At 48.7% G+C, this 23,880-nt stretch overlaps 2 protein-coding genes across 7 annotated transcripts; one reads left to right on the top strand and one right to left on the bottom strand.

Annotated features, from left to right (window-relative positions):
• The first annotated feature begins 4,705 nt into the window (after positions 1-4,705).
• LOC134617090 (acyl-coenzyme A thioesterase 11) lies at positions 4,706-23,711 on the top strand. Of its 6 annotated transcripts, none has more exons than XM_063462267.1 (19): positions 4,748-4,808; positions 5,060-5,194; positions 8,766-8,957; positions 9,042-9,111; positions 9,191-9,251; positions 9,693-9,797; positions 10,719-10,854; positions 11,688-11,779; positions 12,326-12,387; positions 12,593-12,712; positions 12,826-12,964; positions 13,173-13,220; positions 14,007-14,062; positions 14,159-14,225; positions 16,725-16,808; positions 16,883-17,016; positions 22,564-22,731; positions 22,805-22,928; positions 23,196-23,711. In XM_063462267.1, the coding sequence occupies exons 3-19, from the start codon at positions 8,774-8,776 to the stop codon at positions 23,322-23,324; spliced, it is 1,779 nt and encodes a 592-aa protein (XP_063318337.1). In that variant the 5' UTR covers positions 4,748-4,808; positions 5,060-5,194; positions 8,766-8,773; the 3' UTR covers positions 23,325-23,711. The 6 variants fall into 6 exon arrangements, with proteins under 6 accessions (XP_063318332.1, XP_063318336.1, XP_063318337.1 ...); XM_063462265.1 differs by having other exon boundaries at positions 4,751-4,808; positions 5,060-5,136; XM_063462262.1 differs by lacking the exon at positions 5,060-5,194 and having other exon boundaries at positions 4,706-4,808.
• On the bottom strand, positions 18,163-22,542 carry LOC135932178 (collagen alpha-1(I) chain-like). Its single transcript, XM_065469539.1, has one exon. The coding sequence runs from the start codon at positions 22,177-22,179 to the stop codon at positions 18,163-18,165; it is 4,017 nt and encodes a 1,338-aa protein (XP_065325611.1). The 5' UTR covers positions 22,180-22,542.
• Positions 23,712-23,880: the final 169 nt, after the last annotated feature.

Below are 23,880 nucleotides of genomic sequence, written 5' to 3'. Positions count from 1 at the left end.
GTGTCCCAAATTTTAATAATTTAGATCACATCTCTAATCCCTAAACCAAGGAAGGAAAAATGGCAGATTAGCCTGGGTAAAAGACCGAACGTTGTGTGCTGCTGGTAAAGTTTCTGGGCTGCCTTTGCTCATAACAGCCGTCCCTCAAAATTTTCTCAATTTAAAGCAGTGCATAATCAGGGACTGTAACATCTAGTCCTTTTACTGAAACACACATCAAAATAAACGCCCAAATACACTGCCAGAACAACCCAAGTTTTAAAGTTTTTTATGGATAATTATGCCGTTTAATGTTTCGTTGCACTCTGAAATAAAAGCATAGTACAAATAAGAAATTGGAATTAAAAAAGAAATCATGGAATCAATTTATAGACCAAAGTGTATTCTGAACTTCTACTCATGGCATTCTTTCTACAATAGAAATCTAATATTCTCCCATATCTGTAGCAGAAGTTCCCATAAACGTGGACCTTGTAGGTTGCTTTGCCTTCACTCTTCTGTCCAGTTCAAACCAGCTCGATGGGGTTTGAGTCTGGAGACTGTGCTGGACACTCTCTTGTTCTATTTTCCTGAGGTAGTTCTGGCATAGCTTGAACTCATGTTTTGGGTCATTATCTTGCTGTAGGATGAAGCCCTGACCCCAGAGGGTCCTGCATGGTGCTGCAGAATGCTGTGGTAGCTGTTTTGGTTCAGTGAGCCTCTCACTCTGTACAAATCACCGACTCTGGATCCAGCAAACAGCCCCAGACCATCACACTTCCTCCTGCATGTTTGACAGTTGATGCCACACACTGTGGAACCATCCTTTACCTACTCAACGCCGTACAAAGATCCTGCGTGATGATCCATCAGTCCATAATACCTTCTTCCAGTCTGCAGCAGTCCAGTGTCAGTGTTTCATGGCCCAGACGAGCCTCTTTGTCTTATTCTGACGTCTGGCTTTCTTTCTGCAACTCGTCCTGTCAAACCTGCAGCTCGAAGTTTTCTCTTCACAGCTGAAACTGAGATTTTCTTACTACGACCAATATGAAGCTGCTTGAAGCTGTTGTCCTGTGAGCTGCCATCACACAGCTGTTAACTCTCAGAAACTTGTCCTCTGATTCAGTCGTGTCTGCAGGGTCTGCAGACCTCTTCCTGTCACAGTTTGTTTCTGAGCCTTTGGATGCTGCAGGAAACTGGACTCACTGACACTTTGACTTTCTTTGCAGTTTTTCTGTAGGACAGACCGACTGTAACAGGGCGGCTGGAAACACAGTGAGATGGACCAAGACAAGTGTAGTGGAACAGAAAGGATTTATTTGCCATACAGCCCTCCTTACAACAATCCACTCGTCGAGCTTCTTCACAGCACAATCAACTCTCTAATGACAACCGGCAGCCTTAAATATGTTCAGCTGTCACAGACTAAACCATTCTTCCACTCTCAGGTAAATTCTTAAATCCCATCCTTCCACCACAGTATACAATATACCAATTTGAATAAATAAATACATTTCACATTTTTATATTAATAAATATTTCACACTTTAATTTTACACCAAACCCAATATTATAAAAACCCAAAAACCCAAGCACAAAAAGATTCACCACACTCTCTTAACCTGTGGTCTCTCCCAGAACCTTTAAATGGTGTCTGGACCCCCGGTAAACATTTGTCCAAACACCTTGAAGAGGACACAGGCAAGAAAGGTGAGTAATCATATCTTACAAACACTTATTCACGCCACTTTTATTCCTAGATTTCCCACACGCACGCGCGCATTAGTTTTCCTTACTGGTAAACCTTAATCACAATCTCAGTCACCATTCTTCTCTCCTCACAGACAACCACCACATCCCTTGATGAGGAGCAGCTGTGCAGGATCTGAAACAAGGCTACCAACTGATTTTAAAATTCACAATAAATAGTCAATAATTAAGCTTCTTGTGTGGAAATGTTTTACTGTGCAAATCCATGCTTAAATTGCGATGCTAAATAAAGTGCTTGAAAAGGTGCTTTTAATAAAGTGAAAGGTGTGCTCCAAAGTGCTATTCAGATAATATAATATAAATAAATGTAGTAAGGGAGTCCTCTTCCTTACACCAACATTTATAAGTGTTATGTTGGTCTGTCTCTCTTCCATTGTTAAACTCACGATTTTGTACCAACACACTACTCTCTGCAGTATAATACTGTTCAAGTGATGCTGACGAGGTACCACAGTGTGTTCCAACACTGCTTTATGCAGACAGGCCTGCCTGAAGCTGACGCTCCGGCGCATGTGTCAAAAACCCCCCACACTGCTTCAGAAGCACTGGCTGTGTCCCAATTCAGGGTATGCACGCTTGAAGTACGCACACTACGCGTACTACGGACGGTGCGTACTATAAGTACGGGAAGTGCGGAAGTGAGAGGCTTGTGAAATGGGACGGTTCAGGTTGCCTAGCAACCATGATACTAACCGCGAGAAACGTGTCATACAGCAGTGTGTGACAGAAATGAAGGAGAACAAATGTTTTGTTGGTCCTTCATTTTTGTCATGACATCACTTTGATTAGTTGAGTATCTGAGGCTGAGACCACAGGACTGTAAAACATGATTGTTGGGCTTCATTTCTGTACTGAACAGTCATTTAAGATTAGTTAGTAAATAACAATCAGCTAATGTTGTTCATGAGACTAAAGTCATCTCACTGTGGTAATGTAAATATAATATGGCCAATATTATATGTATTGTCAGATTATTATGGTATATATATATATTACAGGATATATTACAGCAGTGAGCTTGAACTCTGGGTCAAAGATTTAAGTTGCAGTTATTTATGTCCTATCACCTTAAATCTTCACTCAAAGACAAGTATCTTTGACAGTGTATATATAGATGTATTATATATATATAAGAGACAAATATTGTTTTTAATATGTTGGCATTATTACATTTGGCTCAATGCTTACATATATGTGTAAAAAGCAAATGTATGAGCTGTGATAACTGTTGCTGACAGAATGAAGAGTAGACTGATATATGAAATATTCCTTTATTGGGTGAGAAAATCAGACCATGTCATAACTGCTTTAAGTCATACAGAATAGATATCAGAGCCTTAAACAGGCTGACTTCTGCTAAATGGGTCAAACTGGGCAGAAAGTATACAAACACATAACATCCTTATAGAATATGATGTAACACTATAGATCAACTTACCTCAGAATATATAAAGCATATAAACAATTACAGCAATATGATGCAACAAACACAGCAGTGCTACTAATCCAAAATACTCAAAGCTTCATAGAACTGAAACAAACATTTATTTTTAGCTCCATTCTGCTGCTGATACATACTTTAGGTTTCTGAATATTAAACTTGTTGCTGCCTTTCATAGTGTGTAACTTGAAGACCTTGAGTACTTTCTCCCACACTGAAAACACTGGAATGATAACATTATTTGAACATTACCTAATAAGACTGATTCAGGACAGACAATTAGTTATTTTAAACTTTTCTAGCAGTCCTTCACAAACAGGGAACAGTCTGTCTATTCTCTCCATCTGTCAGCTGCTGCTGGCTCTTCCTCCTCCTCTTCCTCACACACTGCTGAGTTTGTCCTGGTGGATCATCAGGGGTGCAAAGCCTCACAGATGATGTGCAGCAGTGGGTCCCTCAGTCTGTCCTCACTCTGGACACTTGCAGTTGTCACACATGGAAATCAAATGTGTGATAAGCTGCAGGATTCAAACACAAGTGTAACTTATAAATACATGTTCATACTTTTATTCCACAATCAGAGAGAAAGAAACAGAGAGAGAGTGCAGGACAGACAGACAGGTGACAGTCTCAGGTGTATACACTGCTACAAAACAGCACAAGAGAAGGAGGATTTAGTGTTTGTGTTATTACGAGTGCTAAACAAGAAGAGTTCCCAGATGGTACAGTGGACACATGTGTGACTCCTGTGATTAAAGCATCTTTCTTTCAGCTTAACGAGTGAACCGTCAGCTCGTTCAAACACACGTTAAAGTCCGTTTGGCTCGACACCACCAAACAGAGGCAGCAATATAACATAGCTAACATTAACAGTGCAGTGAATCCTGCTTGTGCCGTGATATTCAGGACTGCAAACCGAGCAGCATCACTGACTTTCAGCTTGTTGTGTTTGTGGATATATGACTGACTTTAATTATCCATAAATCACATTCTCTGTAAGATTAAGGTCGACTATATATATATGTTTAGAAGTAAAGGCTTTAAAACCAAGTTAACGCTGAAAGTTCAAACATCACTAATGTCACATAACTTTGCCGACATGTGACCAACAGTAATGTTTTAATGTTCTTCATTATTAAACATTCGCACATAAATAAGTGACATCATATTCAGTACTTACTTTTGACAGTTCATTCTTCAGCCGCTCCCTTCTGCCGTATTTTGCGGCAAAATTATCCACACCCACTGCCGCGCTATGAATTGTGAGATATACGGGACCACGAAGCGTGCACCGGACCACGCTTGATATTTGGGGAAATCGACGGCGCATTTGGAGTATGCATTTTAAGTACACTTTGAATTGGGACAGCCGTCGTCGCGTGGCGGTGACGTATTCGCACTTGAAATGCGTACTTCAAGCGTGCATACCCTGAATTGGGACACATCCACTGTGTCGAGGCTTGATTCATTTGGCCAGAGTCACGTGATCAGTGACGTCCGAATCCCGTGAATGACTCAGGGGATTCGGACGTCATTCATTCTATTGAGAGATACGGAGCCAGCGAGGAAGAGAGGACCTGTCGTGTGGGAGTATTTAGAGCTGATTTAGGTCGATCGGGTGGGTTTGCTAAGTCTCTGTTCTTGTTGTTTGCTTTTGTTTTGTGCGTGTTTATTTTCTCTGAAAACATGAAAAACTGTTTTAACAAAACAAAAATCTGCTTTTCATAATACAAATGTCATTAAATAACTTTAGAAAGACTTCATTTTACTCTTTACATTTAATAAAATAAAATATATATTTTATTTTTAAAATAATCTTAATGTTATTCTACAAAATGTGCAGCACTTTAATGTGTTTATTCTCTTTAGCTGATAGTCTGTGGGACCAGGAAGAGCGTACACCTGGATCTCTACAGTTTCTGTGCTCTCCAGCCTCTTCTGTTCATGTGAGAGGATTTCCTCTGAGGCAGGAGAAATCATCTCCACTTCACAATCAATTCAAAGGCAGGACCTCACAGCAGAAGCATACTCCATACTGTGTTGTACATTAGTATATGTATTTTTCATCTATTGTATTTACCAACATAAAGGAAAGAGAACACACCATGGCACATGTTTAAAGAAGGAAACTTTATTAATCAAATGTATTTATTAAACAAACAGACATAATTATTTCATGTTGAAAGCAACACAAGTGTGGCCCAGTATCCACTCTGTGGTGGGCAGTCTTAATGAAGAAGAGCGCTTTAAATTCAAGCTGCGCTTCATATTTTTGGCCACCAGATGTCACCAGAGAGGACTGCGCTGAAACGCTTGGAGTAATGAACCGTTTTTAACACAAGCTTCGTTTGGCCATCATTACCTGTAGGAATTGGTAGCAGCAGCTTTCAAGGCTCAGCCTCCATCGCTGCAGAACAGCTTTAAGTTGTTAACCCTGAAAAAGCCTTTTTGTATAAATCTGAAATGTACATTATTTTTCAGACTTCATTGGACTTGAAGGACTAATTGCAATAAATAACTGGAAGAACTGGGCTGATCTAAAACTTTTGACCGGTAGTGCACACACGTTGACTTTGTAAAAATTCGCTTTTCCCTGTTCTCTTAAAAAAATCATTTTCTCAGCTTATTATCCAGGAGCTAAATGTTGCACATGTACAGCACATGGTTGGTAAAAATCAGCAAATCGACGCACATAAGCGAGCCAGACTATGTGTGTGGCTTTTATTTTGAAAGGTACTGGCGAAATCCGTGTTGGTCGTTGTGTTTCGTGAGTCTGTGGAGCTGGGCTGTGTGAGTGGCCGACCTCAGGTTTGTTCCTCTAATGTAGACTAACATGTAGGTAATGGTCTCGGTGCGGGTTTAAGCTCGGCTCGGCTCGGCTCTAACTGGAAACCAGGCTGGCTCACAGGCGCAGTTTGTGGGACTAGTAGGACGCGCAAACCTGTGAACTGGGAGCTGCTGGGCAGAAACTGGTGGTTAGACTAGGCGTCACCGTCAGTCACTGTGAGTCTGTTGTGTGCACAGTCCAGGAGGACACCGGTCGACAGTCACTGCTGTTTGTTTTAGAGCTACAGACCACAGGTATGTAACCTGGTGCCAAACCAGGACAACATCTGTACTGGGACTGAGCAGACCAGTCGCTGTGTGAGAAGCTTGTTGGTACAAACCTTTGAGGTCCAAAGCTGAATGAAGTATCGTTCAAGAAACTGTTGCCGTTAATGTGTCGCCACCACGAGCTGTGTCATGAACATGAGTCACGGCCACAGTCTGTGAAAGTTAATCTCGAGGTTTCCGTGTGAAACTGCGACGTGTTTACAGCACGCAGTCATCTCCTCACCTGTGTGTGCGCTGAGCCCAAACAGGAAACTGATGGAGTCATTTTCTTTACTGAGCAGAAACCTTAGTCCAGGTGCTTTACAACAATGCTGAGATCGTATGAAGCAGACTGTGGTTTGTGAGGCCGTGAGTGTTGTGAAAGCGGATGAGTGGTAGTTGTTAGAGCCTCATTAGTCAGCCTTTCTGATAGAATGACTTTATTTTGAATTCAGTGTTGCTTATGAAGAGTGACTGAGGTTACAAACGTTTTCACTGCGCTGAAGGCAGAAAGCTGTTTTTCTGTAGACTAGCTGCAGGCGTTTTTGCAGCCAAAGGCAGCGCCCCCTGGTGGCATTCAAAAGAAAGGCATTTTACTTATCAGGCCCGTGTTGGCTGTGGAGGCCCTGAAATGTCTGTCAGTGTTATATTCATCCAGTCTTCATGTAGTCAACGGTTCTTATGTCGAGCTTTTACTCTACTTGAGCCCTCAAAGTGCTTTAAACAGCAGATCTCGTTCACCTGTGTGTGTACACTTTGCTTTGTATCCACTTTGAGTTTTATTGAATTTTCTGTTTGGTTTTTGTTGTTGTTGTTCTCGTTACCATGCTTTAATGGTACCACCGCCTCTATCCTAGCCTAGCCCACTTTAATAACGATACAAAAGATCAGTTGTAACAAGTGAGAACAAGTCTGGCTCTGCATGTTTCACATACTGTGTTTTTACAGTCAGTAACCTGTGGTTACCTCAGCTTCCTGGGTAGATTTGCCTGTTAGGTTATTCTAAATGCTCATTCTATGTTAGCCTTTGACATGAGCTCCACTGAAGTACACATAACATACTGTTTTTGGCACCATCCCATTTGTAACAGTAACTACAGGTTAATATTTATAATAATATAATAATAAAATTATAATAATGTTTTTGTATAGTCTGTATCCAAAACAACATTGCAAACTGCTGTACAGCTAACCTATATGTAGCACAACAACATAGAGTATCTGTGTATTTATACATACGTGCTGTGACAAAACAAATTTCCCACGTGTGGGACTAATAAAGGTTATCTTATCTTATCTTATGTGCATAAGCACATAAATGAATACAATGAAAACAAAGAACAATCAATGAAATATCAAACTATGGCAGTATTAGAACCTGAACTATAGGATACAATAAAAAGAAAATCTGATGCATTAAGAACAAAAACCAACCTACTGTGTTCTGGAACATGCAGCGTAGACAAAGCTGTGAAGGCGTACAGTGACCAACAGAACCAAGCAATCAGCCGTCACAGCTGTCACGTGTCCTCTAGAGTCTTAGTGATATGCAGCTCCACCATAGATCCCACCGAGCTTTAGCTGTCAAACAGATGGCCTCACAGCTGACTCTGGACTCCTGTGGTGTACAGAGGAGTTCGTGGTGTGCCGGATCCTGTGGCTGCAAAGCAAATGTAAAGAATCACCATCATGTTTGACCGTTCATATGAGGAGGTCTGGTGTGGCGTTGTGCATTATAGCTAAACTTGTGTTCACTTCGTTCCAGGACTCTTCATGTGTGTTATTTAGGTGCATCTTTACAAACCTCAGCTGTGCTGCATGTTCTTTTCCACTGATAATGTGCTGACGTGGATCCATCGACTGACACTTACACAGTCGGTTACCTAATGAATGTTTGGGTGGGAAGCAGACTGGGAATGCTGAGCAGTAGCTCCTCAGTCAGTTTACAGTTGGTTCTTTGCTAAATTGTCTGTTGTGTGTAGACGCACTGGTTCACCTCCTGAGTTAGGTGCCTTTTCTCACCCCAACCAATCACAGCAGATGGCCCCGCCCCTCCCTGAGCCTGGTTCTGCTGGAGGTTTCTTCCTGTTCAAAGGGAGTTTTTCCTTCCCACTGTCGCCAAAGTGCTTGCTCATAGGGGGTCACATGATTGTTGGGTTTTTCTTTGTATGTGTTATTGTAGGGTCTACCTCACAATATAAAGCACCTTGAGGCGACTGTTGTTGTGATTTGGCGCTGTGTAAATAAAACTGAATTGAATTGAATGCTTCAAAAAGATTCATTGGTCAGTTTTAAGTGACTGAACAAACAAAAAGACATTCATCTGAAAATGGACCAGAGCAAAACTATTGTTCAGTATCAGGTTTAAAAATGATTACAAAGTCTGGCTCTTTGGGGGCAAAATAAAAGAAAATGAGGTGTGACTCGAGACTTTTGCACAGTACTGTAGCTTCAGTGTCTTTCCTTTAATTTGTTTCCCCAGCTTTCCAAATGAGTTCCAGAACATCAGGTTGTTTGGAGGAAGAGGATGGAGAAGAAGAGGAAGAAGAAGAAAACTACAACCCGACAGAGGTGAAAATGAGTCAGATCGTGATGCCCTGTCACAGCAACCATCGGCAGGAGCTCAGCGTGGGTCAGCTGCTCAAATGGATCGACTCCACTGCCTGCCTCTCTGGTGAGCTTTGTGTGTCACAGGTGTGTGTTGGAAGCTGTGAGCGTGTAGCGCATGTTGTAATGACCTAACTGTTCGACCGTGCAGCTGAGAGGCACGCTGGGAGTCCCTGCGTCACCGCTTCGATGGATGACATCCACTTTGAGCATACCATCAGGTGAGAGGAGGCGTGTGTGTGAGTGTGTATAGAAGGGTTGGTCCGAAGGTAGTAACTCCGCCTTTCCATCTTTCTTCAGCGTGGGTCAGGTGGTGAATATCAGGGCAAAGGTCAACAGAGCCTTTAACACCAGCATGGAGGTCAGTGAACTTCACGCTGCTGTTCTTTGTCCCTTTCGTTGTTTTTGAAATCAGGCATGAAATCATTGCTTGTAAATGGAAAAATCACAAAGTGCGTGCTGGCAGATTTGGGGTGTTTTGCACCCCTCCATCGTCAGCAGGTTGAATAAAGTGAAACAGTCCGTGAGTGTGGACTTGTAAAGCAAACTCAAAGATCAGAGCTGCCCACTGGGCTGTGGGGGGGCATGCTGATTTCCACCACAACATGTTGAATCACATAAGTTGATAACAATATGATGATACAGAATAAAAAGCCTAATGCTTTTTCTTTGTGCATAGCGGTGTGACATGAATGAACACTGTGAGCTATAAGCACACTAATTCAACATCCTGCGTTTGCTTTTCTCACGGGTACAGCAATGTGTGTTTACCTTAACGTATTGTCCCGTACTTCCCCCTCAGGTGGGCATACAGGTAAACTGTGAGGACCTGTTCTCTGATCGTCATTGGAGGGTTTGTCATGCCTACGCCACCTTTGTTACCCAGCGCACAAGCACAGGACAAAAGGTGCGGGGAGTGTAATGCACGATTACGACACTCTGGAGAGTGTGTGGACGTTTGCCATATTACTGATAACTAGATGAATATCATAATTTAAAAGCATGTTGTTTATGTGTTGTTGCATCTCAAAGGAAATTTAGTACGTAACCTAGTAACCATTCAAGATAAACATCACAAAATGCTTCACAACAATGCCAGGACATAAAAACAAAGGTTGACCAAATGCAGGTCTGAAAAGAGTTTTTAGTTGTTGTTTTTCAATTCAGTGTTATTTACACAAATCACAACAACAGTCACCTCAAGATGCTTTATACTGTACAGTAGACCCTACAGTGATACATGCAGAGAAGAACCCAGCAATCATATGACCCCCTATGAGCAGCACTTTGGCGACAGTGGGAATGAAAAACTCCCTTTTAACAGGAAGAAACCTCCGACAGAACCAGGCTCAGGGAGGGGCGGGGCCATCTGCTGTGATTGGTTGGGGAGGGGGGTGGGGGGGAGAGCTCAGAGTCTGGGGGCTGCTGTTCGTGTGTCTGCTTTAGTTTTCAGCATCGTATGATGCACAGCGAGCACACACTGATCACGTGACCTCGGGGACGTGCTGGGGACACATAGCTGACGTTTGTCCATGTAGAGCTCCAAAGGTCAAAATCCTAAAGTGGACTCTGAGTTTGATGGTGTGACAGTTTCCTTGACCTTAGTCAGGACTTTTGTTGTTTTTCTTTATTAAGTCAGAGGAAGCTGTGACACATCCAACGTTAGAGTCTCAGCACTTATACGGATCTTTATGACAGTGAGACAAACTTCAGCCGGCAGCACCAAAGACAGACACAGGCACCAGAGTCATGCCTTTTAGTGCTGCCGTGGTCTGACCTGTGTGTGTGTGTGTGTGTGTCTGGTACCTCCTGACCCCGAACCTCACAGGTGACCTTGAAGCCCATTGTTCCTCACACGCAGAAGGAGCAGGTTGAATACAGCGTGGCCGCTGAAAGGCGGAGGGTCCGAATGGTGCACGATGACATCATCAAGGATTTGCTTTCCAATGAGTCTGTGCAGCAGGGTGAGTGTGATGCACCCGGCCACGTCCCGGCAGGCAGCAAAGTATTTTCACTTCACTGCGTCTTTGTGCATCTAGAAAACACAGGATAGAAGAGAGGAGCTGTGGTTTTACATGAGAATGTCAGAAGTGCTGGAGAGGTATGTGAGGCTGGTGCATGACATGGTGAGGTGTCTGGAAGGACTGACAGATGGATTCAAGCTGGGATTACATCAGGGATCTGCTCTCAGCCCCTTCTGTGAACGGTGAGGTTTGCAGATGATGTGACCTGCAGGGAGAGCAGGGAGGGTGTAGGTCATAGGAAGGAGTTTAAATACCTGGGCTCAACCATCCAGAGCAACAGACAGTGCACAGGTGAAGAAAAGAGCAGGCAGAGACAGTTTCAGGGTTGATATGTGACAGAGGATTGAAACGATGGTAGTGAGACCTGCTGTCATGATTTGGAGGCAGTGGCACTAACAAAAACAAGAGGCCGAGCTGGAGGAGTTAAGATGTTGGGGTTTTCACTGGGAGTGACCACTGTGGACATGAAATGAGGATATGAGAGGAACGACTCAAGTTAAGACAAGCTTAGGGAGGCAAGGCTGCGATGGTCTGGGCATCACTGAGGAGGACAAAGGAAGCTCGGGCAGGAGGAGAACCTGGCGAAGCTGAGAGAAGAACATTTGAACTGACCACAGACTTGATGACCTGATATTTACTTTAGCCTATGGCTTCCATGGATGTAGTCTGCTGTGCTCACTAACAAAGACAACAGTCTGGCAGTAAATGACTATCAAACTTGAAATGAGTACTTTCTTCACATAGAGGGACGACTTGACTTGTTTCTGTATCAGTTGACAGCTCAGTGGGACACGATGCAGTGGCAGCAGAGAGGACTCGGGTGGAGAGTGTGGAGCTGGTTCTGCCTCCACATGCAAACCATCAGGTCAGTTCATTTCTGCACATGTGTGTTTCCCATCTGAACTAGAGTGGACTCGGCAGTTTCTCGCTGGTCTGTGTCTCGTACTGTTACAACGTGGAATATTTGAAGGAGGCTGAATTTGAACCTGTTGTTACCAGAAACACCTGCGTGGCCTCGTTTCTTACTGTTGGGTACGAACAAAACATTTGGCTTTTATTTAATACGATGAAGTGAAGATGCAGTAGGATTTTATTTCTTTTACTCCTTTTTTGGTTCAAAACATCAGCTCATGGCCTCCAAACACTGACTACATCTGAGCGTAAACTGAGGCGTGCTGCCTGCTGCTGTGGGTCAGAGCGATTTCTGAAACAACACGAAACACAAATAGCTGAACTTGTGTCTAAACATCTAACTTTGAACTTTTTGTATGGATCCTACACACAGGTTTGTAAATGAGGCCCAGCTGTTTGATATATGCAAATATATTTGACTGTTCAGTGCATCAGTGTGTCATCATACCGTTGAGACATTTGACTGTCAGATCATGCAGGAGTTGTGTTTGAATCCCAGGTAAATACATTTGGAGGGCAGATCATGGCCTGGATGGTGAATGTAGCTACAATCGCTGCCAGGTACAGTCACAAACACTTCTTTCCTTCATATTTTTACCTAAAAGTAGGATGCATCATTGTGACCTTTGACCTCCATATTCTGATCAGTGTAGTTCAGTCCTGGTGCCAGATTAAAGGATCTGTCCAGCTGTATATGTATGAGTAACCTGTACACGGCGAGCGTGTTTGAGGTCGTGGCCTATTGTCCTTGTGCTCTTGCATGCAGTCGTCTGTCTCAGGCTCATCCCACCCTTCGAGCCATTGACATGTTCACCTTCAGAGGACCTTCTCAGGTTGGAGACAGATTGCTGCTGAAGGCTATAGTGAACAACGCCTTCAGAAACAGGTATCCCAGAACACTCGCGGAGACTCGATGTGCGGTGCTAACAGCTCAGCATTGCAGCTGTGCAGCAGACAGAGAACCACTGGTTGCATACTGACGTGGTGTCCTTACTGCAGCATGGAGGTGGGCGTGCGTGCGGAGGCCTACCATGAGGAGGGGCCTAACCGACACATAAACTCCGCCTTCATGACCTTTGAGGTGCTCGATGATGGCGGGAAGCCACGCACATTACCACGGATTCGACCTGAACCCCTGGTGAGTTAAGCTAACGCTCACAAACAGCTTGTTAGCGTGCTGCATCCATAAAGTGTCTGGATGTGACGCGGCTGTCTGTGATTGGCTAATACTGACTGAAAGACATGAAATCTGTTTTGCTTCAGAATTTGTGGTATGAAACTGCACTCTGATTGGCTGACAAGATGTCAGTCACAAGACATCAGCCTATGAACGTTTGATTTCACAGCCAGACTCACCTTTCCTGATAACAGCTGATCTTCTGCAGCCATCCAAGGTGAGCTCAGAGAAACCAGTGGGTGGCGTCAGTGTAGCTGGGTCAGTCTTTTACACCGCCCGCGGTGCTGATGGATGGATGACTCCGAAGCAGGAAACTTGACCTCTGTGTGCGTTTTCTTTCCTTTGTTTCTGGTGGAAGCGTCACAGCGTCTGTGGCTCACAGGGCTGAGCACGTCCACGTGCCCCAGCATCACTGTGAACTCTGTTATTATTAACTCGATTAAAATGTTAAAAACATGTATTAAATTACTATGATTATTACATATTATACACATGTAGAAAAGCACAGTCAGGGGAAAGCGAGTGTGTGCTGGTGGTGTTGTTAAAAAGTCATGTGACTGTGGAGCAGTAGATTCATAGGATAATGTTTGTGTCGGCTTCATTCACACTTCATCTGAAAAGTGGTGAAAGCAGTTTGTGGAGATTGTCCTGTAGAATAAAACATGAGAGTATCAGAAACACTCGATTAACCATTAATTAGATTTTGTTTTGGAGATGAGCCGTGGTGAAGGCTGAGCAAAGATCAGAGCTGTGAACTTCAAATAATGTTATCAGTCATAAATCCGTCTGACGGAGCGAGCTTGGTGTCGACTGCAGCGTGGTTACAGGCTGCAGGGCGCCCCGCTGTAGTCGTAGATCCTTATCAGCATAAACAAACACAGGCAGCCATCACTCCACTCAGTTTGTACTACAGATCAGTGTACTGGTCATAAACTGGTGCTGGGAATCTGCCTGCTGGGTTACACACTGGTGCCCTCTGCCTGTGTGTCTGTCTCATTTACAGGAAGGACAAAGGAGGTTTCAGGAGGCAACAGCCAGGAAAAAGATCAGGCTGGACAGGTATGTGTCGTCTGCTCTGAACAGCACCGTCTCTGCATTTACATCAGCTTTTGTTGTGCAGGTTGTGCACAGACCCACAGTGTAACTGTGTTTTAGGAAGTACATCATTTCCCGCACGCAGGGTGAGGTGCCTCTGTCTGTTCCCTGGGATCCCACCAACCAGGTGAGGAGAAGCTCCACACGTTAGTCCACGTGGACTCACGGGAGAGAATCAAACTTTCTTTATATACATATATATATATTACTGTATTACAAATACAGTTGTGGTCAAAAGTTTACATACACTTGTAAAGAATATAATATAATGGCTCTACCGAGTGTCCCGTTATTTCTAAAACTCTGATTTTTCTCTGATAGAGTGATTGGAACAGATACTTCTTTGTCACAAAAAACATTCATGAAGTTTGGTTCTTTTATGACTTTATTATGGGTTAACAGAAAAAAGTGATCACATTTGCTGGGTCAAAAATATACATACAGCAACATGAATTAGCAATTTTGGTGACTTAGAAAGTTGTCAGTGAACTGAGCTTCATAGCATGGCCTCTTAACTTCTTGTGAGTGATTATGAGTGACTACAGCTGGTGACTTCTCTTAGGCCAGTTAAATAGGGCTCATTGGATACAAACGCCCACAAACGCTACAATGGGAAAGTCAAAGGAGCTCAGCATGGATCTGAAAAAGTGAATTATTGACTTGAACAAGTCAGGAAAGTCACTTGGGGCCATTTCAAAGCAGCTGCATGTCCCAAGAGCAACAGTGCAAACAATTGTAAGTATAATGTGCATGGCACTGTTTCATCACTGCCAAGATCAGGAAGAAAACGCAAGCTATCACCTGCTGCTGAGAGAAAATTGGTCAGGAGGGTAAAGAGTCAACCAAGAATCACCAAAAAGCAGATCTGCCAAGAATTAGAAGCTGCTGGAACACAGGTGTCATTGTCCACAGTCAAACGTGTTTTGCATCTCCATGGACTGAGAGGCTGCCGTGCAAGAAGGAAGCCCTTGCTCCAAAAGCGGCACCTTAAGGCTCGACTGAAGTTTGCTGCTGATCACATGGACAAAGGTAAGACCTTCTGGAGGAAGGTTCTGTGGTCAGACGAAACAAAAATCGAACTTTTTGGCCACAATGCCCAGCAATATGTTTGGAGGAGAAAAGGTGAGGCCTTTAACCCCAAGAACACCATGCCTACAATCAAGCATGGTGGTGGGAGTATTATGCTGTGGGGCTGTTTTGCTGCCAATGGAACTGGTGCTTTACAGAGAGTAAATGGGATAATGAAGAAGGAGGATTACCTTCACATTCTTCAACATAACCTAAAATCATCAGCACGAAGGATGGGTCTTGGGCGCAGTTGGGTGTTCCAACAGGACAATGACCCCAAACACACATCAAAAGTGGTAAAGGAATGGCTAAATCAGGCTAGAATAAGGGTTTTAGAATGGCCTTCCCAAAGTCCTGACTTAAACCGCATTGAAAACATGTGGACAATGCTGAAAAAACAAGTCCATGTCAGAAAGCCATCAAATTTAACTGAACTGCACCAATTCTGTCAAGAGGTGTGGTCAAAGAGTCAACCAGAAGCTTGCCAGAAGCTTGTGGATGGCTACCAAAAGCGCCTAATTGAAGTGAAAATGGCTAAGGGACATGTAACCAAATATTAGCACTGCTGTATGTATATTTTTGACCCAACAGATGTGATCACTTTTTTCTGTTAACCCATAATAAAGTCATAAAAGAACCAAACTTCATGAATGTTTTTTGTGACAAAGAAGTATCTGTTCCAATCACTCTATCAGAGAAAAATCAGAGTTTTAGAAACAATGGGACACTCGGTAGAGCCATTATATTATATTCTTTACAAGTGTATGTAAACTTTTGACCACAACTGTAACAGACAACTTGGCAAAGCACTGATTGTGTAGGCACCTTGTTACTAGCAGCTTGTCACAAAAACATATCATTAGTTCTCATTTCTGTAGCTGAATCTATAAATACCGGACATAAAACAGTATTTTTGCACCAATAAGGTGATTTCCACAGAGCTGTTATCCAAAAACCTGACAGCTGCTCATCTGCTGCAGATGAGCAGCTGTCAGGTGTCACTGATGATGATGCTGTCATAGCCTGTGCTTGAGCTGGACACAGTAAACGTTTAATAGGCTCATTTTCTCAGCTGAGTCTCTTTTCAGCCACATCAGCGTCTCAGCTGTGTGTCGGTGGTGCGTTGTCATGACTTTTGGGACATTATTTCTGTTTCTTTCTTAAAGGATGTTCAGTGATTGTATTTGTTTGTTCCACTGCAGTTTATATTGCAGTGTATGATCTGAGGTCGCTTCAGTTAGGACCGAGCAAACCTCGCCTCAGCGTGTTTATGTCGTCCCACTTAGCTCCAAACCTGAACCACAGCCAGACTCTCACCGTGCCTGCAGACTGATTTAGTCGACTGAACCTCTGACAGGCCGACGTGCTCAGTCGCACCGCTGTGCTTCACCTTGACTGCAGATGAGAAATAGTGCTGCAGCACTGTTGTCTTCATTTTGCACCCTGAATACTTACGCTGTTAGACGGCACTGATTCATATATAATAAGTTGTATTTGAATGGCGGGAGGCGGCCTGCTAACGCTGAGTTTGTGGTGTTTCCTGTATTTGTGCTTCCAGGTGTATCTGAGCTATAACAATGTCTCAGCTCTGAAGATGCTGGCAGCCAGAAGCAGCTGGCGCCTCAGCTGTGAGAAGGACCAGGTATGTGCTTCTCATTAATGAGCTGTTTGTTTGTGTGGGTCTGCCCCCATCTGTGCTTTATGTTGTGTTCACAGGTTCAGCTTTACACCCTGGAGCAGAAGTCCATGCTGAGTTTCAAGATTGAATGTGAGGTGGATGTTCCTGCTCACAGAGCCTTTGATTTACTCGCTGAGCTGAGCAACAGGCCGAGCTGGGACTCGCATTATAAGTAAGACTCTGGGACTCGTCTGTTTGACCTTTGCTGCGACTCAGCACAGGCGGTTTCTGCACGTGGCTTCACAGCAGCAGCAGTCGCTCGGTCCTGTTTCTACTCGCTGCCTCGGTATTGTTCTCTGATTCCAATGATGGACTTTTCTGAGGTTCAGGGTTAAAAATAAGCCATGTGTGGTTCATGCTGCTCACTTTGCACTGAGGCTGACATGTTATCAGTTAAGGTTAAAGTGACATTAACTGTGAGGGCCTAGTCTGTCTCTTTATTCTCACGTTTAAATAAAAGGGGAACAGTGACTCTCCCCCAGCCGAGCCAGCCTGCAGATGAAACTCATAGCTGCTTAGATTTGCAGCCTTACCCTGTGCATTGATCTCATGACCAGCAGGTGGTGGAAAGAACATGGTGAGCAGCTCTTGAACCCAAAATCCCCTTGTCTGTGGAGGAGGCGGAGCTTTGTCTCAGATGCTGTCAACACCGTGGGCCTGTGCTGGTGGAGCAGACCACTGTGTGAAATCCCAGTTTTAAAACAATAACTGGATGTTGTGGACCGGTCACTGAGGTATCACAGTGCTCAGCCTCCCCTGGAAAGTTATTTTTCACAGAGCTGAAAAGGAGGCGTTAACTCACTGTTGAGAAGTTCTGGGCCCCCATTCCATCCTGGCTGTGGGACACCGGACCAGATCTTCACCCTCTCAGGACGTCTGGAGAGAAGTGTGACCATCCAGTTTATAAATGCTCTGTAGACTCGGACAACCAGGTACCAGGACGGCGTCTGTGGGCTGGATCGCAGCGGTCCATTTAGAAATGGAGTGAAAGCTGTGGCTGCTCCTCAGTAGGAGGCTGGACTCGAGGGTCCGATCCTGTGTGTGATATTCACCAACAGGATCTCAAAGTGTAGCTGATGTGAGGAGGGCAGCTTCCTTGTTTTTGCAGATGATGCAGTCATGTTGGCTTCATCACAGTCTGACCCTTAATAAGGACTGGATGGATGGTTCAGAGGCCGTGGTTCTCCGGTGGAACGTCTGCGTCGGGGAAGGAGTCTGCCCCAAGCGAGCGTTTTTAATACGTTGGATTGTAGGGTGGAGCACGAGCTGTTTATGCAGTGATGTGGAGTTTTGATTTACAGCTCCATCTAATATGCTATCATGGGATCAGGCCGGGGAGTTTACATGTTCTCCCCGCGTCCCCCTGGGTTCTCCCCACGTCTCCCTGCGTCCCCCTGGGTTCTCCCCGCGTCTCCCTGGGTTCTCCCCGCGTCTCCCTGGGTTCTCCCCGCGTCTCCCCGCGTCCCCCTGTGTTCTCCCCGTGTCTCCCTGGGTTCTCCCCGCGTCTCCCTGGGTTCTCCCCGCGTCTCCCTGGGTTCTCCCCACGTCTCCCCGCGTCCCCCTGGGTTCTCCCCACGTCTCCCCGGGTTCTCCCCACGTCTCCCCGCGTCCCCCTGGGTTCTCCCCACGTCTCCCCGCGTCTCCCTGGGTTCTCCCCACGTCTCCCCGCGACCCCCTGGGTTCTCCCCACGTCTCCCCGCGTCTCCCTGGGTTCTCCCCGCGTCTCCCTGGGTTCTCCCCGCGTCCCCCTGGGTTCTCCCCACGTCTCCCCGCGTCTCCCTGGGTTCTCCCCACGTCTCCCTGCGTCCCCCTGGGTTCTCCCCGCGTCTCCCTGGGTTCTCCCCACGTCTCCCCGGGTTCTCCCCACGTCTCTCCGCGTCCCCCTGGGTTCTCCCCACGTCTCCCCGCGTCTCCCTAGGTTCTCCCCGCGTCTCTCCGCGTCCCCCTGGGTTCTCCCCATGTCTCCCTGCGTCTCCCTGGGTTCTCCCCGCGTCTCCCTGGGTTCTCCCCGCGTCTCCCTGGGTTCTCCCCACGTCTCCCCGGGTTCTCCCCACGTCTCTCCGCGTCCCCCTGGGTTCTCCCCACGTCTCCCCGCGTCTCCCCGGGTTCTCCCCACGTCTCTCCGCGTCCCCCTGGGTTCTCCCCACGTCTCCCCGCGTCTCCCCGGGTTCTCCCCACGTCTCTCCGCGTCCCCCTGGGTTCTCCCCACGTCTCCCCGCGTCCCCCCGGGTTCTCCCCGCGTCTCCCCGCGTCCCCCCGGGTTCTCCCCGCGTCCCCCCGGGTTCTCCCCACGTCTCCCCGCGTCCCCCCGGGTTCTCCCCGCGTCCCCCCGGGTTCTCCCCACGTCTCCCCGCGTCCCCCCGGGTTCTCCCCACGTCTCCCCGCGTCCCCCCGGGTTCTCCCCGCGTCCCCCCGGGTTCTCCCCGCGTCTCCCCGGGTTCTCCCCGCGTCCCCCCGGGTTCTCCCCGCGTCCCCCCGGGTTCTCCCCGCGTCTCCCCGGGTTCTCCCCGCGTCCCCCTGGGTTCTCCCCGCGTCTCCCCGCGTCCCCCTGGGTTCTCCCCGCGTCCCCCTGGGTTCTCCCCGCGTCTCCCTGGGTTCTCCCCCTGGGTTCTCCCCGTGTCTCCCTGTGTTCTCCCTGCGTCCCCCTGGGTTCTCCCCGCATCTCCGCGTCCCCCTGTGTTCTCCCCGCGTCCCCCTGTGTTCTCCCCGCGTCCCCCTGTGTTCTCCCCGCGTCTCCCTGGGTTCTCCCCACGTCTCCCTGCGTCCCCCTGGGTTCTCCCCACGTCTCCCTGCGTCCCCCTGTGTTCTCCCCGCGTCTCCCTGTGTTCTCCCCGCGTCCCCCCGGGTTCTCCCCGCGTCTCCCCGGGTTCTCCCCGCGTCCCCCCGTGTTCTCCCCGCGTCCCCCTAGGTTCTCCCCGCGTCTCCCCGTGTTCTCTCCGCGTCCCCCTGGGTTCTCCCCGCGTCCCCCTGGGTTCTCCCCGCGTCTCCCTGTGTTCTCCCTGCGTCCCCCTGGGTTCTCCCCGCATCTCCGCGTCCCCCTGTGTTCTCCCCGCGTCCCCCTGTGTTCTCCCCGCGTCTCCCTGGGTTCTCCCCACGTCTCCCTGCGTCCCCCTGTGTTCTCCCCGCGTCTCCCTGCGTCCCCCTGTGTTCTCCCCGCGTCTCCCTGTGTTCTCCCCGCGTCCCCCTGGGTTCTCCCCGCGTCTCCCTGTGTTCTCCCCGCGTCCCCCTGGGTTCTCCCCGCGTCTCCCCGGGTTCTCCCCGCGTCCCCCCGGGTTCTCCCCGCGTCTCCCCTGGGTTCTCCCAGCGTCTCCCCGCGTCCCCCTGTGTTTTCCCGCGTCCCCCTGGGTTCTCCCCGCGTCCCCCTGGGTTCTCCCCGCGTCTCCCTGTGTTCTCCCCGCGTCCCCCTGGGTTCTCCCCGCGTCTCCCTGTGTTCTCCCTGCGTCCCCCTGGGTTCTCCCCGCATCTCCGCGTCCCCCTGTGTTCTCCCCGCGTCCCCCTGTGTTCTCCCCGCGTCCCCCTGTGTTCTCCCCGCGTCTCCCTGGGTTCTCCCCACGTCTCCCTGCGTCCCCCTGTGTTCTCCCCGCGTCTCCCTGCGTCCCCCTGTGTTCTCCCCGCGTCTCCCTGTGTTCTCCCCGCGTCCCCCTGGGTTCTCCCCGCGTCTCCCTGGGTTCTCCCCGCGTCCCCCTGGGTTCTCCCCGCGTCTCCCCGGGTTCTCCCCGCGTCTCCCCGGGTTCTCCCCGCGTCCCCCCGGGTTCTCCCCGCGTCTCCCCGGGTTCTCCCAGCGTCTCCCCGCGTCCCCCTGTGTTTTCCCGCGTCCCCCTGGGTTCTCCCCGCGTCCCCCTGGGTTCTCCCCGCGTCTCCCTGTGTTCTCCCCGCGTCCCCCCGGGTTCTCCCCGCGTCTCCCCGGGTTCTCCCCGCGTCCCCCTGGGTTCTCCCCGCGTCCCCCTGGGTTCTCCCCGCGTCCCCCTGGGTTCTCCCCGCGTCTCCCTGGGTTCTCCCCCTGGGTTCTCCCCGTGTCTCCCTGTGTTCTCCCTGCGTCCCCCTGGGTTCTCCCCGCATCTCCGCGTCCCCCTGTGTTCTCCCCGCGTCCCCCTGTGTTCTCCCCGCGTCCCCCTGTGTTCTCCCCGCGTCTCCCTGGGTTCTCCCCACGTCTCCCTGCGTCCCCCTGGGTTCTCCCCACGTCTCCCTGCGTCCCCCTGTGTTCTCCCCGCGTCTCCCTGTGTTCTCCCCGCGTCCCCCCGGGTTCTCCCCGCGTCTCCCCGGGTTCTCCCCGCGTCCCCCCGTGTTCTCCCCGCGTCCCCCTAGGTTCTCCCCGCGTCTCCCCGTGTTCTCTCCGCGTCCCCCTGGGTTCTCCCCGCGTCCCCCTGGGTTCTCCCCGCGTCTCCCTGTGTTCTCCCTGCGTCCCCCTGGGTTCTCCCCGCATCTCCGCGTCCCCCTGTGTTCTCCCCGCGTCCCCCTGTGTTCTCCCCGCGTCTCCCTGGGTTCTCCCCACGTCTCCCTGCGTCCCCCTGTGTTCTCCCCGCGTCTCCCTGTGTTCTCCCCGCGTCCCCCTGGGTTCTCCCCGCGTCTCCCTGTGTTCTCCCCGCGTCCCCCTGGGTTCTCCCCGCGTCTCCCCGGGTTCTCCCCGCGTCTCCCCGGGTTCTCCCCGCGTCCCCCCGGGTTCTCCCCGCGTCTCCCCTGGGTTCTCCCAGCGTCTCCCCGCGTCCCCCTGTGTTTTCCCGCGTCCCCCTGGGTTCTCCCCGCGTCCCCCTGGGTTCTCCCCGCGTCTCCCTGTGTTCTCCCCGCGTCCCCCTGGGTTCTCCCCGCGTCTCCCTGTGTTCTCCCTGCGTCCCCCTGGGTTCTCCCCGCATCTCCGCGTCCCCCTGTGTTCTCCCCGCGTCCCCCTGTGTTCTCCCCGCGTCTCCCTGGGTTCTCCCCACGTCTCCCTGCGTCCCCCTGTGTTCTCCCCGCGTCTCCCTGCGTCCCCCTGTGTTCTCCCCGCGTCTCCCTGTGTTCTCCCCGCGTCCCCCTGGGTTCTCCCCGCGTCTCCCTGTGTTCTCCCCGCGTCCCCCTGGGTTCTCCCCGCGTCTCCCCGGGTTCTCCCCGCGTCTCCCCGGGTTCTCCCCGCGTCCCCCCGGGTTCTCCCCGCGTCCCCCCGGGTTCTCCCCGCGTCTCCCCGGGTTCTCCCAGCGTCTCCCCGCGTCCCCCTGTGTTTTCCCGCGTCCCCCTGGGTTCTCCCCGCGTCCCCCTGGGTTCTCCCCGCGTCTCCCTGTGTTCTCCCCGCGTCCCCCTGGGTTCTCCCGCGTCCCCCTGGGTTCTCCCCTGTACTCCAGCTTCCTCCACAGTCCAAAGACATGCAGTTAGTGGGTTAGGTTAACTGGAAACTCTCACATAGGTGTGAATGGTTGTCTTTAGCCCTGCGACAGACTGGTGATCTGTCCAGTGTGTACCCTGCCTCTAAGACAGCTGGGATAGGCTCCACCCCCTGTGACCCTGAGAAGGATTAGCAGCAGAGATGGATGGAGATCTGTGTGATGTCATCACCCGGGCCCTTTGTTATGTAGTTTTTCCCTTCAGTTCCCTAACCACGATCTCCACCCCTCAGCTGGTGAAGCACAGAAGCAGCTGTGGTCTGTCAGATGCCTCTGCCGTGGATACACGTGGAGTAAACTGCAGCCTTAGTCTTTAAACAGTGCTGTCAGTCACCTTTTTAACAGTGTGTATGTGTTTCCTCAAACAGGAAGTGCGAGCTGATTCAGCTGGTCGATGATGATGACTTCATATATCGTGTGGTGACTCCATCGGTGCGTCATGGCGCGATGGGATCTCCCACTGCAGCCAATAAGGCAGAAGGGATTCTCCAGGACTTCATCCTGTTGGCCTCCAAAAGGAAGCCATGTGGCAGCGGGTCAGTAGAACCAGATCCATCCACCTGTGTCCTGCAGGATTTACTGATGCGTTCCCTTTCTGTTTTCCTTCAGAGACCCATATGTCATCGCCCTACGCTCAGTGTCCCTGCCCACTCACCCTCCCACTGAAGGCTATAACAGAGGAGAGGTTCTGTGTGCTGGATTCACCATACTGGAGACCAAAGACAAGTCGCTGGTGAGAAAAACAGCAGTCGTACATATACTCTTATCAAAGCTGGCTGTTATTAGTATGTTATCTTTTTTTTTTTTATACCTTGCTCAGTTTTTATATTTGCTTTTATACTTTTATGACTGTTTGTCTAAATTTTATCTACCATGTTTGCTATATGTACATTTTTCTTATGTTTTTTATGGTATTGTTTACGTGTTACTGTAAGGTGACCTTGAGGGTCTGAAAGGCGCCTATAAATAAAATGTATTATTATTATCATCTTTCTATCAGATCAGTTACTTTAACCAGGCGTCTCCGGAGGTCCTTCCCTACATCTCCACAGATATTGCCGGCCTGTCCTCCTCTTTCTACCACACCTTCTGCTCCTGCAGCCAGTACTTGACCAGGAACAGACTGTGACAGTGGCAGCAGCCTGTCAGAGGCTCTCCTCAGCACCAGACACTCACTGTAGGGACAGCCTGCTTGGTTTATATGGTGGGAAAACTTTTCATGGATTGATACAAAAGTCATTAGCAGTAAAAATCTACTTGTTAAGTGAGTAAAATCAGCCGCTGTGTCAGTTACTGTGTTGTTAAGCTGCTGTTCATGTTTGTAAGTTAAAGGTACATGACTGTAACAGCTGTACAGGTGTGGGCTTGTACTTAATGCAGGTTCATTTGAACACTATAACTGTTTGCTGCAGTTAGTTCAACATAACATGCTGGTTTGAAAAACATAAATATTCACTTTTTCCACTGAACTACAATAAAGTATTGTGTTGTATTTTTTCTTGTTTTAATCGAGTGATGGATGATTTTGGATTTCTTTGTTGTAAACATTCAAAAATCACCATTAAAAGTACCAAGTGAGACTCTGAGCACTGATGGCAGCAGCGATGTGAGCCACTGTGACACTTTAAAGACACATTTATGGATGCAAATAAATGCAGTGCTGCAGTTAGTAAGAGAGGCGGGCT

The sequence above is a fragment of the Pelmatolapia mariae genome, linkage group LG18, assembly GCF_036321145.2.
Source record: "Pelmatolapia mariae isolate MD_Pm_ZW linkage group LG18, Pm_UMD_F_2, whole genome shotgun sequence".
NCBI lineage: Eukaryota > Metazoa > Chordata > Actinopteri > Cichliformes > Cichlidae > Pelmatolapia > Pelmatolapia mariae.
This window is presented reverse-complemented; position numbering and strand designations above follow the sequence as displayed.

What these genes read in the sequence shown, in the direction of transcription:
- LOC134617090 (XM_063462262.1), top strand. Translation starts at nt 8,774, where the DNA reads ATGAGTTCCAGAACATCAGGTTGTTTGGAGGAAGAGGATGGAGAAGAA. An exon ending in CTCCACATGCAAACCATCAG is followed by an intron (nt 11,780 to 12,325) that starts GTCAGTTCATTT and finishes TTTGAATCCCAG; the next exon opens with GTAAATACATTTGGAGGGCA. An exon ending in AGCTGGGACTCGCATTATAA is followed by an intron (nt 17,017 to 22,563) that starts GTAAGACTCTGG and finishes TTCCTCAAACAG; the next exon opens with GAAGTGCGAGCTGATTCAGC.
- LOC135932178 (XM_065469539.1), bottom strand. Translation starts at nt 22,179, where the DNA reads ATGTCTTTGGACTGTGGAGGAAGCTGGAGTACAGGGGAGAACCCAGGG.